This window comes from Cucumis melo, chromosome 8, assembly GCF_025177605.1.
Source record: "Cucumis melo cultivar AY chromosome 8, USDA_Cmelo_AY_1.0, whole genome shotgun sequence".
NCBI lineage: Eukaryota > Viridiplantae > Streptophyta > Magnoliopsida > Cucurbitales > Cucurbitaceae > Cucumis > Cucumis melo.
In genome coordinates this window covers 12,204,389-12,227,813 of record NC_066864.1, presented here as the reverse complement: position 1 = coordinate 12,227,813, position 23,425 = coordinate 12,204,389, and the positions used below count along the sequence as shown (strand labels likewise).

Here is a 23,425-nt window from a genome sequence, read left to right as displayed (position 1 = left end):
AAAAAGATTGATGGTTTAAATAAATACATATGTTTATTATAGATTTTGGTGAGAGAAAAATAATAGTAATAATAATAATAATAATAATAATAATAAAGAAGTATTATTACTATTAATGGTTATAAATGCCTAAGATTTTATGCATTTTAGAAATTTATTGAGAAAAGATAATGGGAATAAAGATATATATATGTTTTTGTATTTTATATATATATCCAGAAGGAAAAGGAAATAATAATAATAAATATTATTGTTATTATTTGAGTTTATAAATAGCATTGGAATGCTTAAGTTAGAAAGAAAAGGAAAAAAAAAAAGGTTCTACATCTTCTTCTCTAAGATACCCCTCTACCCCTGCCGCTGTCGCCTCACCAGTTTTAGTTGTGATTGGTCCATTGGACAAAGCTTGAAGATTTATTTTCTCATCAAGGATAAGACGATTTTTCAACCCCCATTTGAGTAACATTGGTAAGCCAATTAAATTAAATTAATATTTTATTAATTTAATTTTGGATCTATTTGGGATTTCTTTAAAGGTTCAATTAGCTAAGTTTTTTTAAGATTTAAATCTTGAATTTTTTTCAATCAAGATTGAATTGGTTTTAACCCCAATTTTTAGAAAGTTAATTAATTTTGGAGAATTTTGGATGTTAGCCAATTGCTAATATTATGATTAGGATCAAGTTAATTGGAGAATTTTTACTGTTAGCTAGGCAGTACTTTGTTTGGCTAAAATCTCAAGGTAAGAGATTCTCCTACTAGACTTTCAAACTAAATTTAAGAGACCACATGTAATTATGATTATGTATTGATGGTAACTAAAATGCATAACTCGATGTTATTGATAATGACTGTCATTACATGGATGATTGATGATGATGACTGATGTTATGTTAATAACTGGTAGTATGATTGATGATGATGACTGTTGATGTTGATGTTAATGCATGATATATTAATCATATGATTATGGACGTTAAGATTAATATTCATGTCTTGTTTATAATGTTTATGATATGTTACATGCTATGGATGGACGTTCTGTTAACTTTGTCTATTATAGTCGTACCCACATGGGTGTCCCTCGGGATCACCACCTTTTTTATGACTGTGTAGTCCGACGGGATTACCAGTCCATTATGACATTGACATAGACATAATTACAAGTGATTTGACGGGGTTACTCACAGTCTGATTGTCTTAGTGTTTCCTTCGGGTACACTAAAGACTAGTTTGTCTTAGGTATTCCTTTGGGTTCACCAAAGACCAGATATGTTCATACGAGATCACAAATTGCACATGTTCGAGAACGTGCCAATTTAGAGGTACCACTTTACAGGACTCTAATGGGAAGTTAACAGACACTTAGCGGGAATAGTAGTAGGTCCCTTACTGATCAGTATATGTTTATATTCACTCTTTCTATATTTAATATTTCAGGTAAAGGTAAAGGTAGAGGAAAGTTGGAGAGCGACAGAGAAGGATCCGTGACATGTCATATGGGGACTCAGTTTTGCTTCCGCGTATATGTATCAGTGTTTTAGTATTCTGTTTTTAATGAAAATTTAGTCTTCCCTCTTTTCAAGAATGTGTGTATTGTTATTGTTTCTTTTTAGTAATGACCTCAGCTTAGTATAAAAAGTTGGATCGTTACAATTGTTATAACTAATATGTGTACCTTTGGGTTCATAACTATAACTAATGTGTGTTTCAACGGGACTACTAGAACTGCTACAATACAGAATGCACTATGATGCTTTGATATGAAGGCTAACAAGTTCACTTAGTAGCTCAGTAGTGGATCCTTTATTGAGTTTTATAAAACTCACCCTTTCCATGTTCATTCTTTCAAGTAAAGATAAAAGCAAGTTGGTGAGTGAAAAGAGAGACCTGTAACCAGACTAAAGTTGATTATTGCTTTCGCTTTAATTTATTTCCATGATTTTAGAATACCTATGAATTCTTTGGTTAGATAAGCATTTTGAGTTCTAAACACTTATTTTTCTTTGATGGTTTTTAGTAGGAAGACTCCAAGTTAATTAATTTATTTGTTTGTTCATTTATTTACTTATTTATTTAAACTTTTTTCACTTTTGGTTGATTCCTTTGTTTATTTAATCAAACTCTCTTAAAAGTTTGCTTTATCTTGGTTTTAAAATTCTATTTCTACATGGTCTCACCTTTAAGTTTGAAAAATTGGTACGTTACAAAAATTTTCTTCAAACATAAAAACCAAAATATCATCAATGTAAAAATAGTAAATACATATTATAGATTTTTTAATTCTCGCAATAATATTCATACACATTAAGATTTTATCAATATTTTTAATTTTCAATGTCATTTCTGTAAAATTAAAGACCTGAAATTTCGATCGCATCAATGTTTTAAATTTTGATACCATGGTCATCCAAGAAAGAAAGTGTGAAAGATCAGAAAGGCCTACAAGTTGAAAAATATAAGAAACCCACAAAGATTTTTGAGCATTTATTGTTCTGTTTGGAAAGATGGAAAAACAGTAGAGCATTTCGTCAAGCAAAATAAGTTCCTAGCTAGGGAGGTAATAATAAAGATGAAGTGTCTGCCTCCTATTCAAATTTATTGATGAAAAAACACTAGCACACAAAGTATGTAAAGAACTTATGAGTTAGGGTTTGTTTTACAATAATTTTTACATGTCTAAAATCACTTAGGTCAATCTTAAAATCCCTTTCCTCCAAAATAATTCTGTTTTCCAAGAAAATAAAATAAGTTTTTGTAAATAAAAACTCACTTTAAATTGATTTTTGTAAACTAATTTTCGAAGTATCACTGAGCAAGTAATTTTTCTATACCTTCAATATTTTCCTCGTACTATTGAAATTTTGAAATACATATATCGCTACAAACTTTAAACTATTCAAACCATTATTATTTTAAAAAATATATATTTATTAAAATTCTCTAGCAACCATGGTGAGTCAACTTTTGATAATTATTGTTGCCCAACCTTCAATAACCACTTTCTAGCAAATGTCATTGGTCAACTTTTGACGACCATTTCTCGATCACTGCCATCGAACAACTTTTGGTCACCATTTTTTGAATGACAATCAAAGGGTCACCAACAGAGATCGCTTTTCAGTGATTGTCATCAGCCAACCTCAACACGTCTTCTTCGGTTGTTCCTCGGCGACTACCAATGACCAACTTCTAACAACCATTTTTCTGGCAATTGTTGTCAACCACGGTCGGTGACCGCTTTTTGTCAACAGGCACTGATTAATTTTTTATAATTATTTTTCAGTCAAATTTTGGTAACCACTGCCACCAGTATCCTATCACCATTTTTCGGCATCTCCACTAACCAACTTTCGACAACTATTTTTTGACAACTGTTGTCGGACTACTTTCACTGATTGTTTTTCGACGACCATAACTGATAATCTCTGGTCACTAATTTGGTGCAATCGCTTTATGGCAACTGTTGTTGGCCAACTTTCAACGAATTTTATCGATGATCGTCGTCATCCAACTTTTGATGATCATTTTTTAATGACGATCAATGGTCAACCTCTGGTGATGTGCTTTTCGCAATCGTCATCAACCAACTTCTAACCACGGCTCCATCAACTAACTTCTATCAATCGTTTTCGCTATAACTACTGCAAGCCAACCTATGATGCACTACAAGAAAATGAGGCATTCCCGACGCCGAAAAGCACGTCGGCATGAACGTCGGGAATAAGGGCTTTCCCGGCGCCCTCAACAATGCGTCGGGAGATGCGTCGGGAAAACCATCTTTCCCGACGCACCACGAAGGCGTCGGCAAGAATACGTCGGGAAAAGGGGTTTTTCCCGACGCCGTGAACAGTGCGTCGGGAGCGGCGTCGGGAATAGGGGTTTTTCCCGACGCGGCGTGAAACGTCAGGAAAAGGGGTTTAATGAGCGTCGAGAATTCCCCTTTTCCCGATGCATTTTGAGGGATTTCCCGACGCCACGTCACTGCGTCGGGAAATCCCCTTTAAATTTGTTTCAGTTCTGTAAATTACAGAACCAAAACCGAGAGGAGGAGAAAAAGAAAGGAGAAGAAGAAGTCGTCGCTGTCGTTCAAATTTCCTTTTGTTCCACCGCCGTCCGTCGCCGACCGCCCTCGCCGTTGTTCCTCGCCGCCATCTGCCACTTTAGGTAAGTGAAATATGTAAATTTATTTAGTTTAAGTTTATGTTTTAGGGTTTTTTTTGATGAAAATTAGTTTAGGGTTTTTTTTTTTATGAAAATTAGTTTAGTATTTTCTTTTGGAATAGATTTTTGTTTATTAAATGTATTTTTGTATAGAGTGTGTGTAATTTGTGGTTGAATTGAAATTTGAAATTTGAAATTTGAATGGTTTAGGATTTTTGTTTTAGAAAATTGAATAAAATTGAATGGGGGTTGAATTGGGGGAGGGGGTTTATTGTTAAATTGAAAATTGAATTGGGATGGGGGTTTATATTTGAATTGAAAATTGAAAATTGAAATTGGAGGGGAGGGGGGGTTAATAGTTAAATTGAATTAGGGGGGATGTATAGTTAAATTTAAAATTGAATTGGAGGGAGGGGGTTTAAGTTAAATTGAAAATTGAAATTGGGGGGGGAGGAGAATTTATAGTTGAATTGAAAATTGAAATTGGAGGGTGGGGGGGAGTTAATAGTTAAATTGAATTGGGAATGTAATATGTGTGTTAAGATTTGTTTTGGCTATCCTGCAGTTATGGTAGCCTGTTTGTGTTGAATATTTTTATTGTTGATTTCAGATGGCTATCCTGCAGTTATGGTAGCTTTTTTGTTTTGAATTTGTTTATGTTTGGGATGGCTATCCTGCAGTTATGGTAGCCTTTTTTGTTTTGAATTTGCTGGTATCAAGGGGTGGTAGTTAGGATAGCTTGAAGTATTTTGTTGTTAATAATTAGGTTGTGTTGGCTATCCTGCAGTTATGGTAGCCTTTGTAGTTTGGAGGGGTTTGTAGGATGCGAAGATGTTTTGAAGTATTTTGTTGTTAATAATTAGGTTGTGTTGGCTATCCTGCAGTTATGGATAAGGGTTGGATGAAACTTAGAAATAAGTTATCTCTTGGGTATAGACATGGAGTGACCCAATTTTTAGAATTTGCCAAATTTCACGTTGATGCTTACGGACGACAGTATGAGCTTGCTGAAAGAAGAAGGCAGCCGGTCGATCGTGTGGAATTGTTCCGGGAAACACACGTTCGAGCTGGGACATTCGTGTCACAGGCCGCCGAGGATGCGCATGTAAGTTATACCCTTATTAATTATCCACTTTTATTATATATTTTTGCGCGTTACCTAACATAATTTTTAAATTTGTTGTAGAATCAAATGCTGGAACTCCAATCCCAGCCTACCCCAGAGGGTAGTCAGCCACTCTCTGAGGATGAGATATGCGATCAGGTGTTGGGTAGACGACCAGGCTACTCAAAAGGCCTTGGTTGGGGACCCAAGCCGAAGGCCCGCGGAACGGCAAGTGCAAGCAGTTCGTCGACATCTTATTCGCAGTCCACACAAAAAGAGATTGAATTACAAGCTAAACTTCATGAAGCTTTGGAACGGATTGAAGTACAAGATAGAAATCACCAAGCATTAGCTTCACAAGTGGAAGCTATGAAAAAGATGATTGAAGACCTAACTCGTGCACAACAGGGACCACCACATGATCCCTAGCTTTGCGGTACGTCGTATATGTTTCTATTATTCTTAAGTTTTTGCAATATATGATTATGTATTAAACTTAGTTATTTTTATACCATTTTTAGGACCGAAGGTGTAAAATGACGCGCATACGCACCTCGTTGGGAGATTTTTCATTATGTTTATGTTTTTTCTATATTGAGAACTATATTTTGTTGTAGTCAACTTATTCATATTATTAATTTTAATTCTATTTTTTTAATTTGTGTTTGTATATTTATTAATTTATTTTAATTTAATCCAAAACGTCGCGAAATGTTTTTGAGCAATCCGAACATCATTGTGAATGTTTGAGCAAAATATTATAAGGAAAAAAGTAAAAATAAAATATTTAAAAAATATATAAAAAATATTTCCCGACGTTCATTACGTCGGGAAAAAAAACGTCGGAAAACAGGTTTTCCCGACGCCGGGAGATGCGTCGGCATAGACGGCGTCGGGAATACCATTTCTCCCGACGTTCTTCCCGACGCCGTTTTGTACGTCGGGATATCCTTTCCCGACGTACTTTGCATTTTCGGCGACGTATTTGTGCGTCGGGAGTACCCCCGTCTCTTGTAGTGATGATTGCTTTTCAACAATCATCCTCAGTTAACTTCTAACTAATTGTTTTTCGACAATAGTCTTCAACCCACTTCCAGTGATTATTTTCTAACAATTGTCGCTAGCCAACCTCTAGCACCGTTTTTTGGCGACCACCTCCAACCGCTAAAGATTTTTTTTCTTCGAGAGACCGTTTTTCCAGCAATCGTTAACGCTAAACTGTCAACGGTCATTTTTCAGTGACTGTCACAACCAATTTCTAGTGACCATTATTGCCAACCTTCAATCATCGTTTTTCAACAAACGTTGTCAGCCACTCCGACCATCGTCTCTAGCTACTATTTCTTTATGATCGTAAGTGCCAGCTTTTATATAGAAACATTTTTTTAAAAAAAATGATAGATAAATTAATTAAAAAATATACTTTATTGTTATTAATTAAAGGGAAATTTTCATGAAAATAACAAACCGAAAAAACATATACGGTCTGTGTAACAAAATGAACGGGCTCATGAAGGTGACCATTTTTTTAAATATTCCAGGTTTGCCCTTCTTTTCATCATCTTTCTTCTTCCCGTCTTCTACGTTTTTTTTTTCCTTTCATCGTCTTTCTTCTCTTCCTATTTTTCAAACTCTTATTTGGTTCAAAATCGTGTATCAAATATAAAAGATCTATATTTTTTTTTTCAAATTAAAAGAATGTTGTTTAGATTTGACTCAAACTGAAAGAACGTCATTTACATTTGGGTACAAAAAATAAACGATCGTGTAGGAAATCCAAACGATTATGTAGCAAAAGAATTTGAAAAAAAAAAATTGTTTAAACCAAATCTAAACTATTGTGTACCAAAGAATCTAGAAAAAAAATCATTTATATTTAATTACCCAAATCTAAAATATCAAATATAAACGATCGCGTACCAAATCTAAACAATCTTGTACGAATAATGTTGAAGAAAAATTGTTTAGATTTGGCTACCCAAATCTCAAATTTAAACGATCAAATCTAAACGATCATGTATTAAACAATAGCCAAATTTAAATGATCGTGTACCAAACAATAGCCAAATCTAAACGATCCTGTACTAAATATATTACGTCCATTGTTGACAACGATGTTGATGGGAAATTTTTTGTATTTTTCATTGTGGACTTGTAGACTTTTTTTCGTTTTCAAAATTGTTCTATACAGTGTAAATATTTTGTCGCTTTGTTATATTTTTAAAAAACCCCTTAATTAAATACATTTCCAAAGATAAAAAGTAATTTAGTAATTTTAAAATCACTTTTGAAACCACACATGATCATTCAAAATCAATTTTAAGTATTTGGAACCAAACATAAATTTGATTATTAAAATCACTTTTACAAAATCAATTATACAAAAATCTCTTCTCTTAAAATCAGTACTCCAACTATCATTTCTAACGATGTCCTAAATTCCTGTTCAATTTGGCCTTTTCTTTCCAATTCGGTAAAGAACAACAATCCTCCTAAATAGAAAAAAAGTGTAATGGTACGATAATGGCCACAATGATTTTCCATCAGTAAATCTGTCGAAATTTGTAAAGAGAAATACTTATATGCATCTCACGTAACATTTATCTTTCTACATTCTACTAGTCCGATCACAATTTAACATGTGGCAAATTATTCTTGTTCCTTTCTAGTAATATTTTAATTTTTCTGTGACTGTGAGTAGAGAGAGTGAGATGCATAGAGATGAGTGGATCTTGGAATGCACTCAAGTATTATCCATTTGAAAATGAAAAAGAAGAAAGAGGGGAGAGGAAAAGCCACCTCAACATTATTAAAAAAAATTACCTTAACCAAATTTATTAAAAAAAAAAGTTTTGTAAGTTTAGCCGTCGAAATTTGCAACATCAACTGAGTCTAGCCATTGTTTACCTCCCCATCATACCGTTAAATATAACTAAATGAATTCAAATATTTACAAATATATAACAAAATATCACAATTTATTTGTGATTAACTATAATAGACTTGACTACCACGGTCTATAGACCGTTATATTTTACTATATTTGTAAATATTTTCAATTAGATAGACTACTCAAATTTAAACGATTGTATAACCAAATTAAACAATATAATTAAATATTAAAATATTACAAGAAAGGAATAAGAATAACTAAACCATAGTCAAATATAAACAATCGTATACCATATATATTTAGCACGTTGGTTGATTGAACATTTTTTATATTCTTCATTGTAAGCTCGTGAACTTTTTCTGTTTTCAAAATTGTTTTATACAACGTAAAGATTTCGTCTTTTTGTTATATTTTTTGTTTTCAAAATTATTCTATGTAAATACTTTTGTCTTTAAAAGAACTTTTTTATATGCATTATTCAAATTTAATTTTGTGCAAAACTTGGTTTTATCATTATTATTTTTTTAACAAAGACAATATTCTTCAAAGGAGGTCCGAATTGATAAAATTGAATATTCTTTTTTAATTAAAAATGATAGGAGAGAAGTTAACAAAATTCATCCTTCGATTGTTTGAATAAATCCCATTTATTCTAATTTATCATTTTTTTTACTTTCACTTCCCAGAGAAAGAAATCAATTTATTTCTCACTTTTAATTTTCCAAATAAAGCTTTTCATTAATTCAATTTTTTTAAAAAAAAACTAAAAATAAAATGGTTAGAGTACTCAATGAAAATATAGATATTAAAAATAAAAAAAGTGGCAAAATCAATCACAAATGAACCAATTGATTATAAACTTATAAGCTTTGTTACAATGATTAGGCAAATAAAAAAGGATGCCTAAAACAACTCAACCTAATTAGTGAAAGAAGAAAATAAAATTAAAAAAAATTACATTACAAAGAAGCCAAATTTTCTTCACTCACAACAAACCATATTACTTACTTATCACACTCCTAAAAAAACCCTACTTTCAAATTCAAAATTAACCAAAAGAAGGGGCTAAAAGAAGGAAAAACTCAAATTTCTATGAGAAACATCAGTTGGTTAGCTTTCACTTTTATGCTTGATCATCTGGACCGGCCAACATCACCTGTCACATCGTATGTTTTTCGACTTCAGAACTTGTATAAACCGAGAATTTATACAAGAAAACAAGATGTGAAAGATTACGGAACACGAAAAAACATTCCACATACTTTAAAAGAATGAAGATGAAATTGAATGGATGGGAACGTGAATGTGATGGTTAATAATATGTTCGATAGGAATTACTTACATTGCAGTCGTTAGCATATTTCCGGGCAAGCATGATTGCAGCATTTCTATCTCGCTCAGATTCGAACATCAACATGAAAGAAAGTCCCTTTCTTCCTTGCCAGAAGAGAGCCTTGGTTGCGGTACTTCTGTCGTCTCGAACTCCACATAGCTAGAGTCGGGGAGGGAGACGATGAGAATCATATTCATTGACACAAAGGTCAAAACTAAGAAGTGACTCTTGGAAAGCATCGAATGAAAGTTGGAAACGGATAACCGGTTCGAAGTGAATAAATATAACCTTCATCAATCTATCAATATTTTGAAGTAGTTAAAAAAGAAAATTAAGATAATACAACAATCTATGGACAGGTGACTTTCGAGTTAATCTTAAAAGTAGGTCTTCGTCCAAAACAAACTAACAGGAAAACGCTTATGACAACTGTTCTACAAAAAGCTTGTTTCCTCTAAACTCTTTTTCTAAAAAGAACAAAAAGAACAATAAGCAAAATTAACTCCCAACTATATGACCACTATACTTGTATATTCTATGTCAAAATATTCCATCTTTATTCTCCTGTCATCTATTTCAATGATAAAATTATTGCACATTGTTATAATACCTGCATCGACGACGAATAATTTTCCCGAGCTTTCGTAATCCAACCTCTGGATAGCTTCATTCTCATTTTCCCAACATGAAATACATGAACAGAATTTGATGCATAATCTTGTCCATTCATCTGGGATATTGTTACCTGCAGATTAAATCAAGCTTGAGAAATTGATGTTCGAAAAGTGTCCACCAAGATTGAGCTGCTAAGCTGAAGTAGAAAAAAAATCTATCAGGTTTATTTGGATTACAATATTGTGATCGTAATTTCGTCCATGGCATCTGTTTTTTCGAGGGTAGAACTCAATTCACTAAGTAAAAAAATTTAGCACAATTCAACTTTCTGACTTGCATCCTTTACAGACCAGGATGAAATAGACACAAACCTACGTATATGTATGTATTGGATGGAATTAACAAGATGAATTACATACATTGAATTCAGAGTTAGATTTTCGCAAGAGCGTCTCAACATGGGTTCCGAGCCCTGCAGCTGTCAGAGGTGATTTTGTCAGTTTTCTTTTACTGGATGGCATGCGGTGGGAGAGGGAGAGATACTGATTGGTAAAGGATGACTAATCTCAATGAGAAAAACCAACCACTTTCAATAGGACCAGTTGTCATCAAGTTCACTTTTTGCCCATTAGACACTACTTCTACTTGTAAGGTTCGCCCAACATCGAGTGGCTCCAGGGCATAGATTGACTTGGTGGCACCTGATAAGAAGGTAAAACAGTTGAGGCGAGAAAACAAATGGAACTAATACTGAGAAGAATACATCATCTTAAATGAAGAAATTGGGGAAATGATAAACCAGGTAAAAACTAGACATCAGTAAGGTCAGAAAACAGATATCAAGAAGAAAACAAGGTGAATAAAACAGAATAATGCAAAAATAAACAAGACAGTGCAGCTAGAAAGTATACACTCTTTAAAGGCATTAGCCATCAGCAACCTTATCCATCAAGTCCATGACAAATGAAATCGTGCAAACTAACAAAACCACCTTGTACTGTAGCATGTCATAAACTTTTACTCATCAACAGTTCTTCTAATTAACAATGGCATTTTCTATTCACCAAAAGTAGAAAAAGATGAACTAAATGTATCATCAAGGAACAAAATAAACTCATATGCATCATATCAATGTTATTTCATTAGTACAACATGTTCGTGAACTTAAAACAAAATGTTTACCTGTAATTACTTGCTTCCAGCTGCAATCTGACGACATCCGATACCATTGAATCGAACATTTTGAAAGTGGGGGTGCCACATCTGAGGCACATTTGATTCTCAAAAATGAACCTAGAGTTTCAGAACCATCCAAACCATAGAAACAAGACTTGTTCTCTGCAGCCCTTTTGCACATTGTGAGCTGGATAAACAAATGATAGTGAGGTAAGCGAAGGTTTTGGATGGTTTTTTTACATCAAAATCACTTTGTTTCTACAGTATTATGCCACATATATGCCTCCAATTATCCAAATTCGAACTTTTTAACATACCTCTCTTTGGAGCTTTGCTGAGATTATTGATTTCTCTCGAATTGTAGCTCTTAGTGCACGAAGCTCATGTTCCATGCCCAGCACCTATGCAAATAGAAACACAAGTAAAAGTCATCAAGTGAATCCACTGAAAGATTATTAACTGCCCATGTAATTACACACTTGGTGATTATTAACTTCTAAATTGTATTATCATCAGCTAGGATATCAAAATTCAGAAAGTGGTTGTTGACAAAAGATTTCCTCATCATGGGTAATGAGGCAAATTTAAATCCAAAATGACTGTTAGAATCCATGTCAGCAAAATAAAATACTCTTTTAGAAATTAAGCAAAACTCGAAACTTTCATTCAAAAAAAAAAAACATAAGCTTGATATTTGGATCCCATATACTATCGTTGAAACCTTTCAATCAATGTTAACATCGAAATGATCGAGCAAATAAGCAAGATGAAGTAAGCACCTTGCTTGGTTGATGCAATTGTTTAATTCTTCTAGCCTCTTGAACTTCCTCTACGAGTCCCTCCACATCCTGTCCATAACACAGAATTATAAGAATTACAATCATGTTAGAACCTTAAACCAGAAAAAAACAGTAAGAACCTCGAACCAAAACAAACTTTAAATTGATGCTGAAAGTGAATGAAGATCATATGGATAAACCTTAGGGTATGTAGACAAGGCTTCTATATACATGTGCGCGGTTGATGCAAGCACAGGATACCAGAAAAAACACCCTACTAAATTTTCAAAATTGCCAATAGTCTATCAAAGTTCCATTAATTCAACCAACTGACCATTGATTTAAAAGCTTTTGAGCAACCTGTGAAAATCTAAATATCTCACAAGTTTTTACTACCAAAGAATAGGTTTGAGCATTCCTTTTTAGCCCTCGGTTCAAAATCAAATCAACAAAGAAAAAACTGAAGAGGGAGATTCTTAATACCCGATGGTCAGAATATTGTATTATAAGTGCTAAACAGGTTTGTACTGATGAACAGTAACATGGATGAAATACGAAGTATTCTGTATTTCGTGCAGTCTCTCTCACAAATACCCACGAAGTAGGTGTCAACAAATATCGACAGCTATGCTTACTTGTGGCAAGGCACATAAATACAACGTCATAATCATAAGGCTTGGATGGAATTCAGAGCTATAGCTAGAGAGTTCCATCGCATTTTTCCAACATATCACTCATTTCTACTTTTGTTTAATAAGTCGATCTGTATCTTGTTGAACATGGGAGAATTAAATTTTGAAATCATAGATATAATATGATATTGAAAACTGTAATTAACAGAAAATGGGAAGAAGAGGAAGAAAACTGAACCTGTTTATTAGAGTCGTCAGAATTTTTCTCTTGTTCCTCAAGAGCTTCCCCAATTCGCTGCACAACTGCTCTTGCGCTCTCAATTTCAGCGCAAGCAAAAGACTTTTCCTGGTTAACCAACCTCTTAGCATCTTCAGAAGCCTAAAGTAAATAAAGTAAGAACAAAAAAAAGGTATTAGTATGGAAATCCGACAAAGAAAAACAAAAGGCACAAATAATAAATCACTTGACATGAGGAATATCATAGTTCATCCACAACATTCAACCACGTCTACAAATATTTATAACTTCTGATAATCATTTACTTAGATCATAATAATAATAGCATAATGAAGACATGTAAGTAGTAACAGAATGTGAATCTGATAACCTGTTTGAGAAAGGTTGCCAGCTTTTTCACTTCAAACTTTTCTTGAATCAGTTCTCCTTCTTTTTGAGTTAACTTAACAGCTAAAGCTTCCACCTAAATGATTTTGGATGGCAAGAATACAAAATATTGAGTGCACTTGCAACAAAGAAACAAACAACAAAACCTAGTGTTGCAAAAATGGAGAAGTATAATGGGGATAAAGATGAAGAATATGATCTAGAACTCAAAATGAACACGAGATTATGGTGGGGGAGAGGTTGCTAATATTAGTCACGCTCTACAACTTTCACAAGTCTGACCATCATCAAAGTGATCAACAAACTCACTGGTACAAAACACATGAAAATGGAACAAGTTTTATATAACAATTTGAACAAATAAAAAATATTCACCAAGAGAAAATAAACTTCACCCCTGTGACAGAGAAAATGGTGTGAGTAATGCTTTCAATACTAATGTTCAACTTGATCTAAAACAACAGACTGACGTGAAAAGGCGTGAGAAACGAACCATGGAGATAGCTTTCTCCACATCCTCCTTATTTCGCCCAGCCAAACGACCTTTCAGATATTCTAATGCATCACGAAGCTTCTTCAAAAGAACATGTCCCTCCAGTGAAGGGACTTCCCTCAGCTTTGCCTGAATTGCAAGAGTGTCATATTTACAATCCAGTTGGTTAAATTAGAAGTGAAAGATCTTCAAAGATGACAGTCTATTGTGACACAAAGCTAGATCAATGTAAGTTTAAGGACCAAAGTATTCTTTCACTAGAAAAGAAAGTAGTTTGAACCTCATCAGACAGCTTAGCGGCAGAAGACAAGTTCTTGTCGAATTTACAAGCAAGGTCACGAACTGAGAGTCGCTTGTGCTGCTCTGACAACTGGGCAGTTTCTTGTTCGATAACCTCTTTAAGAGAAGGGCCCTGGTCGTCATCCTGGGGCTCTTCTAAAATCTGATTGTCAGGTCCTAATTTATATTTTGGAAATTGATTGGAGGCAAAGCTAACATCAACTGAAACTGGCAAAATTCCCTCCATGTGCATAGTTTCTTCAAACTCGGGACTAATCTTCGTCATCGATCAGAATTTGATTCTCTGTTAAAGCAACAAGATTGATTTTTCAATTTTCAAAACTCGAAAGCAACCAAATGATGAACAATCCCATGATCCATATGGTTAAAATTCATTGTTTTGTTTTATTTCTTTCATCTGTCAGTACCCAAAAGCAGATCAATTGAAATAGTGAATCAATGGATTGATTAATATAGAACAAAGTGTGAAAGATCAGAAACATATTCCTTTAACTAAATCATAGGATGGGGTAGGAGACCAGTAAGGTCTTACCTTTCTAGTTTAAAAACCTGGAAAATTTCTTCACCAATTTGTTCCAACTATTCACCAAAATTCAACTAAATTCCAACAGTTCCAACTAAAACTCTCTCTACCCAGGGAAGAATGTTTTTGTCCAATCCATAAGGTCAAAAACCATACTTATTCCCAAAATATTTTCACATCCAGAAGGAGAAATCCATACCGTAAAACCCCTTGTTCTTGAAATATACTCTTCTTTCCAATAAAAGAACTGAAACTTTTCAGAAAGAGAAAGAAAAAAAAAAAAAAGAAGGAAACACAACATTCAGAGCAAAGAAAATGAACTCTCTGCAACTACAATCCAAAGCCTCCAATATTCTACATTACACAATCTCTTATACCAATTAAGACAAACGAACACAGGAAACAAACAACACATTCAATAAAAGAAAAAGGCCCAGAAACCAAAAGGTACAACCAGGCAGAGAATTCATCTTCAACCATCAAACTGAACTTAAAGTTGGAAAGAAAAAAATAAGTGGCTCAAGGTCTCAAAGCAGTCAATGTAAGAAAGAAACAGCAAAACCCCAGATGATCAATATCAAAATGCAGTTCAAAAACACCCAAAAAAAAAAAAGAAGATAAACTTACAGATTATAGGCAAAATATGATGAAAAACATGGAACCAAGCCAAACCCAGATCACAAACAAGAAGTTCTTCAAGAAAAAGGAGAGAGAAGAAAGGGAGAAACAAAGAGGTGGAGAAGAATGAGAATAGAAAGAATCTAAAGGGAGGAGGCGGTTATGCCTTGCTTTTTGTAAAGTGAGAAAAAAAAGGAGGAGAGGGCTATATGCAAAAAGAGTCTAAAGACCCAAAGACCTGGTTTGTGTGTCACTGACCTCCCTGTCTGGGTCTAGCTCCTCTGCTTTTGTCAGCAAAATTGAATAAAAGAATAAAATTTGCAAATTTTACTCTTTCTTCCTTCTTTCTTTATTTTCTTTCCCTAATTCAATCACCTCTCTTTCTCTTTTTCTTGACCACTCTCACGTGTTACAGTGGGCACAATTTTTATGGTATTCAGACCAAAAACCCTCCAAAATCCGAACCCTAAAATCATGTCTTTTCTCAAGTAATTGTTTTTCTTCACATTCACAGGGATTTGTATTCTTTCTTGATCACAAAGATTCAATTTTTCATGTCATACAACTTGCTTTTTTTGCTGTTTTGTTCTTGTTTTATATTGATTTGTTGATTTTATTGAAACATTTTAATTTGATATCAACTTATGTGTTTCATTTTATTAATTAATATTACCTTCCCAAATAATAGAAGTTTGAGTCTACCCTTTGAAGGAAAATTCTGATTTAATTGCTAATTTGGTTATGCAGTTCAAAAAATAAAAAAGGTTGGAGCTTAAGTCCTATCATTTTGAAGTTAAAAATTAGCTTTTATTATTTAATCAAAGTAAAAGGGTGGCAAATAAAATATTGATATTAATCACAGTTTATCATAAATAAAAAATTAAGTTTATATATTTGTAAAAAAAACTGACTTATTTTACTATATTTGAAAGCATCCCAATAAAAATTTAATAAATAATTTATATATTTTAATAAAAACTTTATAAATAATCGATATTTAGATTCTATAAAAGAAGATTATGGTAGATAATAAAACTACTAAAAATATTTACTGACATATATCAAAAGTTTAGATTTTATCATTAATAGATATTGATAGATCGATGTATTAATAGATATAGATAAATCGTAAATAATCTAAATTTTTGTTATATTTTATATATATTTTAAACAATAGTGTTATATTTAAAAATGTGTTCTTAAATAAAACCATAAAAAGTTAGATAATAAACCCTCACTTTGTTCCGATTATTTGCAAATTAACCAAAAAAGAATATGTTTAAATTGTATATGTTAATTGAAACAATAAATAAAAATAATATTGACAACTCAAGGGTGCAAAGGTCAACTAATTCGAAATATTATTCATAATGGAGTTTAGAGAATTTGATGTGATTATCCACTAATTAAGGTTTGAATTTTCTTTGAATATAATTATGAAAATAAAAATGATGGATAGATAGTATTTGAATTAGTTAAGTTGAGATAAAAAAAAGAAATAAAATTAGATTAGGAATAGGAATAGGAATAGGAATAGGAATAGGAATAGGAAGAAAATAAAAAGGGGAATGTAAAGTTGTATATTATTATGAGTATTATTTACCTTAGAAAATACTTTTGAAAGTTCCATGCTTCACCTTGACACCATCATTGCCTGCTGCTTCCCTCTTTTCTTTTTTAAAAAAAAGAAGAAGAAGAAAAAAAGGGGATTTGGTGGTAAATTAGTTTTAAACGTTTTTCTTTATTTATTTATTTTCATTTTAGTAAAATTATATATAAATAAATAAATAAATAAATAAAAGGACATTGAAAAAAGAAAAGGCTGCCAATGAATATAAAAAAGCTGAAGGACACGCGCCGACCCCACATCTCCGAGGGGCCCTATGACTTAATAATAATCACTTTTTTATGTGGCGCGTGAGATTTTGCGGAGCTGTTCCTCAGAGCAGTACGCTCACCGCTTCTCTCCAAACTAATACCTTACATCCCCAATTTACCATAATGCCACAACTATTCTTCTTTTTTCTTCTTTAATTAAGAAATAAATTCCCGAGTCTATCACCCAAAAATTAGAAGAAAAAAAATGTGAATGACCCTTTTTTTCATTAAAAAAAATATATATATATCAAATAATAGTTTGGTTGTTGGACAGTGGAATGAAATTACCAAAATGCACTTGCATGCATTAGTAAAAGTAGTGCCTCACTCATCTCATTCTCTCTGCCTCTATCAACCTCATGTTTGGTGTTGTTTTAGTCTCATTGGTGTCTCCTTCGTCCATCTCATTCAATTCCATTAGTATCACTCTCGCCCATCTCCTTCTATCTCATTGGTGTTGTACAATGTTACCCATTTTGGTTGATCTCGCTCTTGCTCATCAATTGGCATCACTCAATGTTGGAGAAGAAGCCAAAAAGAAGAAAAGGAACAAAGGGAGATGAGAAAAAACTTGTGCAACCATTGGGATCCGGAGAAAGAGAAGAAAAAAATCACATATTAATATGTAATTTTATGCAAGAAATAATGAGATTGTGAGAAGGGCATTTGACATTTTCTTTTTCTTTTTTAAATTGGGGTCTTTTTGCCATTTTCTACTTACAATCAAATCAAATTTCTTTTATGCAAAGGGGGAATTTTTAACTCTTACCCCACATTGAAGAAAATATATACCCAATTTTCAACCTTACTAAAATCATACTTATAGTCAATTTTAGGTTGAATGAGTTTTACTATTATTACCTTATACTAAACTTTCCTTTAAAAAACCGTAAATGAAGGCCGGATTGATTTTTTTATATTAAAAAAAAAATTAAAATCTTTTGTTCATACAATCTCACATTTTATTTCTAAACTTCTTTATATTGTTATCAACGTTTTCCAAAATTAAGTAATTTCTTTAAATTATAAAAAAAAAAAAAAAACAACATTTTGAGATATAGCAAATAAAATGAATACCATATTTATAAAATATATAAAAAATTTAAATTATATCAACGATAGATATTGATAAATTTCTATTGAATTATGTTTATACTAGTTAATAGACTGTGATAAAATCTAAAATTTGTGCTATCTTTTGTAACTATTTTTATAATTTTATCATTTTCTTAAAAAAGAGTTAAAAGTTTTAGTTTTTTTTCTTTTTTTTGAACTTGGTTGGGAATTTTATTTAAAAGATATAGTGATTATTGTAAGAAAAAATGTTATATTATTTATAATAATAAAATTATTGAAAATATTTTAATTTTTTAATTTAGCTATATTTGTAAACTTGGAAATATTTTTAAATATAGTAAAATATTAGTTAAAACTAGGGGAATCCATGGAAATAGCAAATATGAGTATAGAAAAAACAAAAATAGCAAACTGTTATTTTTTTTTATTTATGACAAAACTAACCGTCATAAATATTTTCCCACTTTTTTTTGTCCGAAATTACCCTTCCACGGATGACAAGTGTCCATATACAAATACAGTATATTTGTTGAGATCAAAAAATCAAACAAAATATCACATATGAGGAATAAACACACATAATTATTAACTAAATCAAAAAATTATTATATTGTTTCAACAATTCCTAAACATATTCAATTGGTTGCAATTTCTCCTAATTATCACGATAAAAATCAACAAATTAACGAAAAATAACTTCAAATATTGAATTTTTTATTTTTCGAATTATAGATTCAAAATTCATCCCTCTAAAATCATGGCAAAAATAATGCAATAATTAATTATTAGGATAAACATTAAAAAATTAACAAAAAAATAATTTAAAAGATTCAATTTTACGCACATAGATATCAATCCTTCCCTAAAATCATGGCTAATATAATGCAAATAATTATCTTTGGTAAATTAGTTAAGTTTAAAATCAAAATTCAACCATTCCTAAAATCATGCCAAATACAATGTAATAATTAATTTACTAGGATAAAAATGTCGAAATTAAGGAAAACTAAATTAAAAGATTTGATGGAAAGCAACGCGTATAAAACGATCTTCACAATCAACCGGAACGATCGCAGATGGCCGCAGAAACGAAAATTTGAGAAAGAACAGAGGAAAGGATATTGTTAAGAGGAAAGAACAGAGGAAAAAACCAACATCATTTTTTGTTTTCTAAATTATTTACAAAAAAAAAACACACATAATAAATTAAGTTTACATTCTCTTAATTTTGACATTTTTATTTTCTAAATTATTTATAAAAAATCATTAATTTTGCCTTCATAAGATTAGATTCATAAGATTATGTCATATACATCTTCTTTCGTCCTAGTCTACCATATCTTCTTAATAATCGACCGCTACATCAAACTAAAACGTGAGGGCTACAGAAAACACATAGCAGAGTAAAAAAGAAAAACAGATACCCATTATTGAACCCATGGAGTCCGTATAATATATGAAACAATAATTTAATTTAATATACATCTCTTTTATATAGAATCTACCAGCTTTTGGACTACTCAATAAACGTGTTCCTTTTGAATTTTTTCGATGGCTTTACAACAAGTGAAGATCGTATTCGATGGTAGATGGATTGAATCCTCTCGATATATTGACTATCGCGTCCTTGATGTATATGTTCCAGTTTCATCGTCATTTCAAGAATTTGCGAATTACATTCAACGTAGACTTTTTCCAAATTCAGAACTTTTTGTCTCTAGGTTGACCGTTTACTAGACTGATTGCAACAATTCGAACCTCATTCGGATTATTGATGATAATGATGTGTCTTGAATTATGTGAGTTATATCGAAATTCTTGTTGTCGTTGACACTATATCTGCTACTGATATTGGAAATACCCCATATTTGAGTTGTGAATTACCTAGAACTGAAGACTCGAGTAATGAAAATGGAATTATTGACCTTGATGCATTTGACCACTCCCTTCCCCTCTTTCATCTTTATATTCTCTACAATTTATAAAAAATTACAAGAACAATATATATTTATAACTACACAACAAATCCCAATTAATCTTCCTAAAATAAATGGCATATCTGTTCACATTTTATGCCCTTTATTTTAGGAAGCTTAAATTAAACAAATAAAATACAAATATATCTTTCTATAAATTTAACATTTAAGTGGAAAAAAAAGTTAGTATTATATTTTCAAAATAGAAGAATACCAGTCAAGAACAACATCGGAAACAGATGCCGGTGGAAAGCGATTTGAAAATTTGAAGAATGTTAGAACCACAAACAAATCTTAAGAAGAAGATAAGGACGATGTATTTTTTTTATCTACCTGCAGAAAATGTGAGAATAAGGGACAAATCCAAAGAATAACTCACTGATAGTTGGCAATCTACCTGCAGAAAATGAACAGAAGGTTGAAGAACGAACATAAGGGTGAAAACGAAACAAACGGTTAAATACAAACATTTGCATACCTAAATGAAGGCCGGTGGAAAGCAATCTTAAAAGGGAACGGTGGAAAGCGATCTTAAAAGGGCCGGTGGAAAGAAATCCTAAAAGTCACCACAACATGAGAGAATAGAGATGACCGCGCGTATCTTAAGTGACGATGGAAAGCCTTTCAGAAAGGAACAAAGAAAGCGATCTTATTTTTCGAAGGAAAAGAGAAGGTTAAAAAAAATTCAAGGGTTTTCTTGGAAAAGTAAATGCAAAAGATGTGAAGTGGTTGCATGCAGAAGATGTGATGTTTTACAGAAGATGATTTATTTTTGTTGGGGAAAAATTAGAATATTCAAGAGTGTGCATAGTTTGTATTAATTATAGGGTATTTGTGGTTTTTGTTACAATTGTATTTAGAAATCGAATTTGTCATAGTTCTCCCATTTATTTTTTAAAAATTAATTGTTTTGCTATTTTGTCAATTTAAAAATAAAATTGTCATTTATCCAAAGTAAACCTCTAATTTTGCTATTTTTCTTGTCGCCTCTTAAAACCATTTACAAAACATAATAAAGTTGATCCATCCTATATAGTCCTTTTTGAGTTTTTTTTTCTATTTTCATAAACTTTTATTTTATTTTTATTTTGCCATCAGTAATAGCTCCCCTTTGATTTGATGGTATATTGCTATTTATATGAAAAAACTCCTAAATAAAATGTGCTTAATTTTAAATACTAAAAAGAAAAGAATGAGATGTTTATCGAACTAGAATGAAGTTATTCTCAATACATTGAATTACCATGGAATAAAAGTAAAGAAAAAAGAAAAATGGGTTTGTTAGTTTTTTTATGTGATAAATGAGATTTACTTAAGTCATGTTTACTCGATCATAATGAAAATCGATATAATCATAATAGAAGTGAATTAGTGGATCAATTGTAATGAATAACTTGATTACTTTTGATCGTGTTTACTTAAATTTGTGAATTTTGTCAAATTTATTGTTGTCAATACCTCTACTTCTACCTTTGAGGGTCAATCGATAATGATAACTATAACAATAATATGTCAAAATTGATCATTTTTCAATTATAATCAATTAACTATAATGATAATAGTAACAATACAATGTAATTCTTAGGCGAAATCAGAGTAAGCACTCTTAATTCATAGACCAAATTGGTTTATTATAGATTTTGATATGCTAGCCTTGTGTATTCATACAAATATAGAACATAATTAAACTACACAAAAAATATTCAAATGTTGCACACTTTTTAAACTTCCATTCTTTTATTATGTTTTTTCACTAAGGTAAACGTGACGTTAATGTAATTTAATTTTGGTAAGTGAGGTTTGATATACCATTTTTCTCAAGATGTCTTTTTTTTTTTTTTTAATATTTTTGCAATTTAAAACTACCAAAACCAATTATTGTCCACACAAATTAGAATCTTGCTCTCGCTCCTCTTGCTTCTTTGATTTTACTCTCTATTTTGTTTAGCTTTTGTTTCTTTGGGTTCTGATATTTTCGTTCTTCTTACACAATTTATTCTATCTTCCTCTTTAACTCACCTTTTTCTTTATATATAGTAACAAGAAGGTTGGGAGTCAAACGTACATGACAATATAATAATGATCCAAACAAAAGTTAATACTTTTCAAAAATAAAACATTTAACAAAATATTTACATTTTGTAGAAAAATCAAAGTGTAATAAATTTTATTTTTAGTGGTTTTGTTTGATAGAGCGTAAATAATTTATCAATTTATCAATTTTTTAAAAAACTCCATTAAAAAAAAGGAGGCAAACTCTATTTTAGAGCTAAATTTTTAATCCAACTCCAAAACTACCTGATTTGATACAACAGATTGGTTAAAATGTGTAGTTTTTAATATTGGATTTAAAACTTTTTAAATTACTCATTAGATTATTTTTCTGTTTGAGTGTATATGAAATTAAGTAAATTAGTTTTAAAAATTTCAAGTATATGATATAAAAACATCGATCCCGATTTTAGAGAGATGAATTGATTTGTACCTATCCCATATAAAATAATGATAATTTTCAAAGATTTTTTTTTTTAAAATAAGAAAAAAGCAATTATAATTCAACAATGTGTTTTTATTATGAAAAATAAATAAAAAAAAAATGGGAATGTGTGGGAAGATTGCGATGGGGGCAAAGAGAACATAAGATGGTGATAGAGAAAAGGAAGGAAGCTATCACTATTATGGGGAACATATTTGGTCAACCGTTTTTCTTTTCTTCATTGACCAACAATTGCTTTCAAATTTTTCTTTTTTATTTTTCATTTGGCTTTTCTTTATTTCTTTATTTCAAAATTAAAGGGATTAAAACTTAAAACGCAAATAATAATGTGAAAGAGCACTTTGAATTTTCTAATAATTATTTCAAGTCGTCCAATTTTTTAGGATTCAAATTTTGTTTCTTTTCTTTTCAAAATACGTGACTGCATTTTGAATTTTGTATTGCTTCTCAAAAGTCTCTACCATTTTAATATAATTATTCAATACTTAATTTCACTTTCATCCTCTATTTTATAATTTATTTCTCAACTTTTTTTATTTTTTATTTTATTTTATTAATTACACCAACTTTTCTAAATATAACAAACTATTAAAATATTTATCTTTTATGTAACAAAACCTATAAAATTAGTCATTTTTTAAAAAAAATTTTAGGTTTGTCATTCTATCTTTCTTCTTCTCTACGAATAGTCTTTCTTCATTTATTGTTCTTTTTTTCGATACGAATTATCTTTCTTCTTTT

At 31.3% G+C, this 23,425-nt stretch overlaps 1 protein-coding gene and 1 long non-coding RNA gene across 3 annotated transcripts; one reads left to right on the top strand and one right to left on the bottom strand.

Moving 5' to 3' along the window:
• Positions 1-5,183: 5,183 nt before the first annotated feature.
• Positions 5,184-5,836, top strand: LOC127150462 (uncharacterized). Its single transcript, XR_007822790.1, has 3 exons — positions 5,184-5,269; positions 5,351-5,705; positions 5,791-5,836. It is a non-coding gene; the product is annotated as an uncharacterized LOC127150462 (long non-coding RNA).
• A 3,147-nt stretch (positions 5,837-8,983) lies between these two features.
• LOC103495837 (stomatal closure-related actin-binding protein 2) lies at positions 8,984-15,533 on the bottom strand. Of its 2 annotated transcripts, none has more exons than XM_008457515.3 (13): positions 15,266-15,533; positions 14,096-14,398; positions 13,816-13,944; positions 13,306-13,398; positions 12,936-13,076; positions 12,066-12,134; positions 11,604-11,687; positions 11,293-11,473; positions 10,695-10,811; positions 10,530-10,588; positions 10,106-10,240; positions 9,505-9,654; positions 8,984-9,349 (listed from the first exon to the last, which is right to left on the bottom strand). In XM_008457515.3, the coding sequence occupies exons 2-13, from the start codon at positions 14,378-14,380 to the stop codon at positions 9,344-9,346; spliced, it is 1,449 nt and encodes a 482-aa protein (XP_008455737.1). In that variant the 5' UTR covers positions 14,381-14,398; positions 15,266-15,533; the 3' UTR covers positions 8,984-9,343. The 2 variants fall into 2 exon arrangements, with proteins under 2 accessions (XP_008455737.1, XP_008455735.1); XM_008457513.3 differs by having other exon boundaries at positions 8,984-9,318; positions 15,266-15,529.
• Between the last annotated feature and the right edge of the window lie 7,892 nt (positions 15,534-23,425).

Excerpts from the sequence above, each read along its gene's own strand:
- LOC103495837 (XM_008457513.3), bottom strand. The coding sequence starts at position 14,380 with ATGACGAAGATTAGTCCCGAGTTTGAAGAAACTATGCACATGGAGGGA. Across the intron at positions 13,399-13,815 it reads TGGAGAAAGCTATCTCCATG|GTGGAAGCTTTAGCTGTTAA; the intron begins GTTCGTTTCTCA and ends AAAATCATTTAG. Across the intron at positions 13,077-13,305 it reads TGGCAACCTTTCTCAAACAG|GCTTCTGAAGATGCTAAGAG; the intron begins GTTATCAGATTC and ends TATTTACTTTAG.